The sequence below is a fragment of the Gracilinanus agilis genome, chromosome 2 (genome assembly GCF_016433145.1).
Source record: "Gracilinanus agilis isolate LMUSP501 chromosome 2, AgileGrace, whole genome shotgun sequence".
Taxonomy (NCBI): Eukaryota; Metazoa; Chordata; class Mammalia; order Didelphimorphia; family Didelphidae; genus Gracilinanus; species Gracilinanus agilis.
In genome coordinates, this window is record NC_058131.1 from 488,680,166 (window position 1) to 488,689,132 (window position 8,967).

At 34.4% G+C, this 8,967-nt stretch overlaps 1 protein-coding gene across 1 annotated transcript in view; it reads right to left on the reverse strand.

Annotated features, from left to right (window-relative positions):
• Positions 1-8,967, reverse strand: part of CEP128 (centrosomal protein 128) — a 499,758-nt gene continuing 490,791 nt past the window's right edge. The window contains exon 23 of the mRNA XM_044659982.1: positions 1-120. Within this exon, the coding sequence (XP_044515917.1) occupies positions 1-120 (120 nt within the window). The remainder of the gene's footprint in view (positions 121-8,967) is intronic.

Genomic DNA, 8,967 nt, shown 5'->3' on the forward strand with positions numbered 1-8,967 from the left:
TTACTTACAGCCTGTCCGTGAAAGACGTGAGTTTAGCGGGAGGGTCCTGCTGCGTGCTTGCCAAGTGGGGGATAAACCTTCCCCTTGATCAGTGAGAGGACTCACATTCATTTTCCTCTCCTAAGAAAAAGCAACAAAGCCCAGTTTCAGTTGAGTAATTACAAAATTTAAAGTACTTGAATTTCTTTCAGACTACCAAGATTGAAAATGAAGCTTGTTATATATGCATAGCACAGCAGAATCCTGTCATAAATTGAGCTTTTTAATCACAGCGATTCACATATACTATGGGTAAAATTACATCCTCTCCAAACATAAGAACCACATATATCCCAAACCTGATGCTACATGATTAGCCTCTGAATCAGGCTTTAACCTTAGCTTTTAGCATCAGTGGTATAAAAGAATTATAGTTGCCTTTATTATTCCTTTCTCATAATATGAACAAGTAGGTATGACCATGTTTACATTTCACATGTTTGCATTTAAAAATAAATAAGAGTATCTTCACTTTCTACTGATAGAAATGGTATGAATATATTGACAAAAAGTTAATTTATCTGGAGCTAAAGAAGGGAAATTATCCTTTGGCTAATGCAAGTGGCTCTGGCCCATAAGGCTTTGTGCACAGAAGAGAATTTAGGCTTATTAGCTGGGTTATGTTTCTAAAATTTAGATTTCTAAAATTATCCACAATGAGATTTAAAATTTTTATGCCTGATAGTCAAGTATTGTCAGTTACCATAGTTATGTTAGGTTTATAGTATTTTAGCTATTTTGCATTTTTAGACTGTATTCTCTTAAAAAGTTTTTCTTTTAATTTCTTAGAGCTAAAGGCAGATTATAATCCCTATTCTCTAGTATAGTGCCCTGTACAAAGAAGATGCTTTTATAAGTGTTTGTCAAATTTAATTAAGTACAATTAGTTTAAACCTAATAGTACTTGATGTAATACACATTAGATATGGAGTATAGCACTGGGGTAAGAGAAATAACAGAAACAGGAAACAAGTTCATGGCTATTAAGGAATATACAACCTGCCTAAGATTGGTGTAACTAAAATTCCTTAAGAAATCTTATCAAGCAATACATTAAAAGAACATATAGTAATTAGACAATAAAGGAGGGACAATAAATAAAAAAGTGTCCAAGAAAGATAATCCAGCAGCTTTGCTATTATGGTTTGAAACAGGGAAAATAAAAATAGGAAAAAGGAAGATATTGCTGAGTAGCCTAGATATATAAAGATGTGATGGCCTGGTCTGGAGTATTTATTATAGAAACGGAAATCAAGGGAGCAATCTGAGCTGCCAAGAAGGTCAAAGCAGAATGATAAGGTACTGGAGAGGACGATAAACAGCAAAAGAGTGAAAAATGAGTGATAATATTAAATTCTGGGAGACTGAAAGGATCAATTATCATGGGGAAAATATCTTTCTAAGATGGTTGTGAAAGGGGGGATAATGGATCAATATTTGCTCTCATGTTAGATGACACCTCAGAAGTCATCTAATCCAAATTTATCATTTTACAAAGAAGGAAACTGAGGTAGAGGCATTTAAATGATTTGTCCAAGGCTATACAGGTAGTATCAGATGTGAGATGTGAAACAAAGTACTCTGACTCTGAAATCTACACTTGTATAATTAGGTATGGGAATTAAAGGGGTGGCAGTATAGAAATGTGGATTTAGATGTAATACAATATAACAAATACAATATAACAAAGTGATTTCAGAGATCATCTAACTTGAATCCTTCATTTTACAGGTGAAAAAATGGTTTAGAGAAAGTATGTGACTTGCCTAAGACCATATACATAGTAACAACCAGAGCCAAGACCAGACTCTGGGTTATCTGACTCTGAAAGCAGTTATCTTTGTGCTTCTGTTACAGATAAATGGTGATGAGTGAATACACCTGAACAGTATCTATCAAACAATGAAGATACTAAACCCGTCATGGCTTACATGTCCTTGTTGAAAGAAATAGAGTGTAATTTCTAGAACAAAATTAAAAAGAAAATTCACTGGGTGATTGCCTGATTTTTAAAGATGAATGAGGATGATTATATACTAAGTAGTAATGGTTTATATTAACTAGAATATATGTTCTCAGAAGCAGGCTAATAGGATCTTCTTAAGGAATTTCCTGTAATGTCATTGTTCTTGCTAGTTCCCACAATTAAACAAAAATAAGAGCAATTATGCCTACTGACCCTAAGGAAAAACACACACATTAATTCCTATGAAGCACTTGCAGAACAAATTTGAATATATTACAGTGTTATTTTTGAAAAATAAACTTTTGTTTGTTTTAAAACAGGGTCTTAAAAAAATCTTGGAACAGCTATCTCACACAAGGCTGTTTGGCAATCAGTATAATGCAAAAATCCTCTCAGAAAACACAAGATATTTGTTTCTTTTCAATTAAAACAACATTCACTCATACTATCTAAACAACTCTGTTCTGACACTTAATCGGTTTTGATCCTGAAAAAGCATGGAAAAGTCTAAATGGAGTTTAATCACCAACAAGATATATGACCTGGTATGAAATGGGAAAGCAGATTACAAAAGTGACATTATGCGCAAGTAATAAAAGGATATATAAATTAAAACATGGGAGTTTGACCAAAAATTCAAAATTTTCTTGCTATTTTCATTCTTAAATCATTCTTCATTTAATCCAAAAGAATAATTCCAGATATAGTCAATACCTAATGAAACCATGTGGTCTAATGGATAGAATACTGCTGGTAAGCAAAAGTACTGAGTTCTAATTTCAGCTCTGTCACCAATTTATTGTGTGACCCTGGGTAAATCACTTAGTCCCAGGGTATTCCAATTTTATGAACTGTAGAATAAGGGATTTGGATCAGAGCTGTGAAATTTCTGCTGGGACTAACATTTCATGATTCTAATACATCTAAACATGCCTTAGGCTATTTTAACTACTTGGTATATGAAACCTCCAAATGCTTGAACTATTTTTGCCACATATCTAAAATGCAAATTCACTTAGCAATCCCATAAACATATGGCAAATACTTGTTCACCACATATACTAACACAGAGAAGAATGTTCTAGATTACAAGTAAGACAATGCTACTGACCTAGTAAAAGTAATATATATGGTGAGTGGTTTTTTTACCAACAATGCTGATGGATTTCCCATGATCTACCTCAATACTCTAACCCAATACCCTTAGGACCAACAATACGTGGTCTCAGAAAAGAGTAAATCTGACATAAATTGAACACCTTTGCAGACACAAAAGCTTTTTATTCCAGAGTTTGCAATATGAAATGTCCAAATATAGAAATATTGCAAATAAAGTTAAATTGCCAGTTGGGTTTTTTATTTTCATTCATGATATTCTTAGTTTCTCAATTAAATAAGTAAGTTTAAATGAACAGAACATGCACTTTGAGTTGTTTTTTCAAGTCAAATTCCAAGAATAATCCAATGATACTGCTCCTGCTCACAACTATTGTGAAATTTCTCATCCAGCACTGCTTTTATTTATTAAAGATTAATTTGATGTCTGTTTTCAAAAACAAAAAGGATAGGGGCAGCTGGGTAGCTCAGTGGAGTGAGAGTCAGGCCTAGAGACAGGAGGTCCTAGGTTCAAACCCGGCCTCAGCCACTTCCCAGCTGTGTGACCCTGGGCAAGTCACTTGACCCCCATTGCCCACCCTTACCACTCTTCCACCTGTGAGACAATACACCGAAGTTAAGGGTTTAAAAAACAAACAAACAAAAAAAAAACACAAAAACAAAAACAAAAAGGATAATAAAGGAAAAAAAGTTAAGCAAAATCAACTAACATAGTGACTATGTCTGATAGCACATTTTACATTTGCAATCTCCATATACCCATGTTGGTGAACCTGTGGCACATGTGCCAGAGTGTGCTGGAGGGAGCTGCTCCCTTCCCCCTTTCCCAACATGCCTGAGGACATTTCTCCCATCACCCACCCCTCTGTCCTGCAGGGGGCTCACATGTGGCATGAGGATTGCAGTTTGGGCACTCAGTCTCAAAAAGGTTCACCATTACTGCCCTATACTTTAGCACCAATGGGAAGGAAGCTTTACTCACATTCAGTTTTCCATGGCCAAGACTGGTCATAATAGTTAATAGGAGTTCAACTATGTTTTGATGTTGTGTTCATTTACATCACTACAGTCATTCTGTGTATTATAGAATCACTATTAGAGTAAAATGAAGAACCAACCTATCTTTTATTTCACTAAATATTTAGCGCATTATAGACAATGAATATTCCATGGAGTAACAAGAAAAATTGACATATTACTTACAAGTTGATGACTACTTTTTGACTAAAAACAATGCTACCTTATTCCACTTACTTGTTTCCAAATGACATTTGACTATTTTGAAAAAGGCAAAAGTACTCACAAAGGATGAATATAATTGACAGATGATAGTCAAGAGAATATATTATGTGCTCTGATGGCAATTTCATAAAGAGAATTTCTAGGAATTATTCTAAATAAGAATAGCATCACATAAAGCTTTCCAAGATAACTGTTTGTAAAGGAACAATACTTCTTTGCATATGTAAGTTCTGGTACTCCTAATTTATAAACAAACAAAAAAGACCAATTATAATAACTATAGCCATGCTAATTTATTTTGTGTATGTAGCAGAGAATTTCATACGACTGAAGAAAAACTAAAATTAACTTCAGTTTCATCTCTATTAAAATAGAATTTGTCTGAGACCTTTCTTTTCTTAAGCCTCTTTAATAAAAAATATAGTTTGGTACATGCCTTTCCTCAAGTAGAAATTTAAGATCTATTTCCTAGTTACCTGTGGGAGTCAGGCTTCCTTCACAAAGATGGTAAATTTCCATGATGCCAGAATTTCTAGGGATGTAAGGAGGCTGCTTACTTTCTCCTAGTTTTCTAAAAGATTGGCTCAGATCAAAGACCATAAGGCAAATGCTCAGTTGCCCTATGGCATAGACCCTCATTATATATTAAGCCTGAATCTGGACCTCTGGTATAACAATGTTTGGCAATATAAAAACCATGTAGACCAGTAATAGGAGGAGGATTTAGAGTTACAGGACATGGGTCAGAATTTTAGCTCAGTCACTTTACCCATATGACATTGAGTAAGTCACTTATTCTCCATGTCCCTATTTTCTAATCTAGAAAATGAAAAGGGTTAGACTGGATGATGTCAAGGGTCTTTTCTGACTGTGAATCTAAGACCCAATATTTTCCTAGCTCATAAATAAAATTTTGTTCATTAAGTACAATTCATCTGTGAAAGAAAGTAAATTAATTGTAGTTAAGAGATGACAGGTGGTGGTGACAGGATATATGGTATAAGAATCACTTCCTTTACCATTTGATCTCCCTACTCTAATGAGCAATCAAGATAGTAAAGGAAGAGAGGCAAAAGTGAAGAACTTCTCTCCTCCCAAAACAATAAAGAAACTAGGATTCTGAATTTAGGTTTCATAGAAATTCCTTTACACATTTTACAAGCTCCAGCTGCTAGCTAAGGTTTGGAGATAGGGTCACATCCACCCCATTATTAATCTTGTTAGATTTTATAATGAGATAAATTCCTTCTGGACTTTCCTTCGATCCTCTGGGCACTTATACTTACTAATGGAAACAAATTCAACAGTCATCAGACAACTGTTTAGTCACTCCTTCTCTTAAACAGTCAATAAATCTAGCTCTAATGACAGCTGAGGGGCAACTCTCTATTAACCTTTTTCTCTATTTAGAGAAGTGGTCATTCACTGTGACTTTGCTTCCTAAAGCTTATTTTTAAACCCACACTAAACTTTTAATTTGATCCTCTTTTTCTGAAATATAAATGAATCCGTGATAATCCAAATAAACGGACACTATCACTACCTTTACACAAACAGATGACTGACAAATATTTTAAATTAATGCCTCGATATAATAATAACATTTAAAATGATGTTAATATATTCAAATGAATGTCTTTTTCCTGAGGGCAAAAAATAAAATTCCAAAGTGCTACAAGCCTAAAATTTAGTCTGTTTTCCCAATTTCATTATTTGCTACTGAAATAACAAATATTTTAACTTTCCAATGATAAGTATATAGCATTGCCATGCTCCTTTAAAAAGGTGCTGTGTTTTAGAATTATAGTAGTTTCATTTCCTCCCTTCATATTGCTTTTCAGTGGGTATCCTTAATGTAATCTGTCAAATGGATTAAAACATGTGGTTTTAATAATTAATCATACATAAGGTAAAATAATAACTTTACATATGGAAATATTCCAAAAGTAACAGTGAGTAAATAATTCAGTAATTTATTCATCTTACTTAAAAAAAATCACAGAGTGAATCATGTTACTAACTCTAGTATATGGAAAATGAAGAATCAATAAGCTGGATTTCATTTAAAGGAAAGAAAATCATTCTGCTATATTCTAAGCTAAGGTTCTTAAGAACTGCCATGAATGGGCAGGTGATCCCAAGAGGCCCTAAGAACAGCAGGACCTTTCAGATTATTTGCCTCTGGAATAACCATACAGGGGAAGAACATTTGTGGGAAAAGAGACCTATAATCACCAGCCCTACCTGCCAACAAGGGGAAGGCAAACCAGCCTAGTTGAAGCAGCAAGGCATCCTGAGGGAAAAAGAGGCAGCAGCATATGCAAAATGGGTCAAGTTCCATTGATTATCACCTCTTCATAGGCACTCGTGACAACTCTAGGACTCTGAGTCCCCAAACCTTAGGAATGACAGTTCTTCCACACCTCTTTTGACTTTTATAGACATCATCAAGAGGAAATAGTCTCTGCAAAGAAGAGGCCATTCATTACTGCCACCCACCAACCAACTACCACCATGGGAGAGGACATGTGTTGTCTCTAGCTACTAAAATATGAGGTCCTTGGGAGTAGTGACTTTATTTTTTATTTATATACCTAAAACTTAGAACAGAGTTTAACACATAGCTTGATACATAATAAATGCTGTTCCCTCCCCACTCCATTCAGTTATTCCCAAATGTTGGCACAATAAAGGGCTAGTCAAGCTAGACTGACCTAGAACTACTTGTGACCTAAAAAGAACTAAATAGGTCTGAAGCACTCCTTTGGGAATAGCAGATTCCAGTAATGTATAAGCACTACATGACTGTCTAATATTTTCATACAATCCTCAAAAGGGTATAAGATTTTTTAAGTACTTAAAGTTTCTCCCACTGTATGTTATTTTGAATGGGGGCATTAATATCGAGCTTTTTTTGATAAGTCCATGGTGTAACAATTTGAAACAGACATTCATAGTGTATACATATAAATGTATACACACACACACACAGACACACAGACACAATATTTCTTAAAATGTTGAGGTAGTCTGAACCAAGTGAAGTGTCTTAATCATGAAATGGAAACTAGAGATACCATGAATATAGGTTTAAAAATTGATTCATTATTATAAAACATAATATTGAGATAAAATCTTTCATCATATTATCTTTGGTATAAATTACAGTGCTCATCATCATAAACATGTAAGAACTTTAATAATTGCTTTGTTATCAATTTTACAACAGAGAAAATTCTGTCATATGAATAAATTTTAGTTCCAACTTTAAAAAGTAAAGCATATTAAGGCTAACTGGATAGTCTTAAATACTTTATAATAGAGTGTGGGAATCTTCAGACTATAGAATTACCAAATTAGCAAACTATTCTCAGATGGAATCCAAATGTGAATTACCAAAAGAAAAAATCTTGTCATAATTCAGTTAGAAGCTATGAAATGTAGTTACAGATGTTTTTATGTGTACTACATACATGTAATATAGGATGGATGACAAACTATGCTGGAAAGGATTTTTTTTGCTTTTATAAACTATAAAAGCCATTCTTAGTACTTCCTCACATAAATCATTCATTTTTCAAATGCAGAAAATTATTCAAACAACCAAAAGTTGAAAATGAGTCAATTCAACAAACATTTAAGTTCCTACTATACAATAAAGGCACTCTGCTCTAAGTCAGGAAATAACAAAGGTGAGTAAGCTATGCTTTTTGCCCCCCAAAAACCTATACTCTAATTAGGAAGAGAAGACAGGTATAAAATAATTTGTATCAAATATGGGTTAAAGTGTTCAGCATATAGGAGCAGGAGAAAGATCTTGGAGAAATTGAAGGATAAATTACTTAAGAAAAGGGGAACACTGTGTGACCCTGGGCAAGTCACTTGACCCCCCCATTGCCCACCCTTACCACTCTTCCACCTATGAGCCAATACACAGAAGTTAAGGGTTTAAATTTAAAAAAGAAAATAATATAAAAAAAAGAAAAGAAAGGGGAACAATGGAAATCTTGATAGATGGACCTGAACTGGAACAAATTACTTAATTTCTCTGAGCCTTTATTTCCTTTTCTATAAAACGAAAAGATTTGACTATAGAGTATGGAACGATGGAGGTACCTAGGACAAATTAGGCCCATTGAAGAAAGCAGCCATGCCTGTATGTTTGCCAGAGATTGCCAAACAGGTCTAGATTTCTCACACACAAAGAGGTACTGTTGCTCTCAATCAAAGATCATGTACAAAGCTGAGCTGTTACAGGTATCTTATCTGAGGAAATATCCAAGGCTCATTGTGAAGTGTTTACATAAGCCACTAAGAGATGTTTAGGTTTTATTGCTGAAAAAGCTTCAGACCTCTTGTACTAACCCCCTACAAAGAACTTTATGGCATTTCACAGGCAGATGTCTCACCAATGCATGTTCAACTTGATGTATGGATTTATTGACTAACAGAACCCTTTTATTATAAAATTTTGTCTCTGTCATAATAAATGATCACAGAGAACATGCATCTTTCTATCTGGCCCTTGCTTTGTTATCTCTATAATCTCTCTCCCTCTCTCTCTCCCTCCTCCTCCTCCTCCTCCTCCTCCTCCTCCTCCTCCT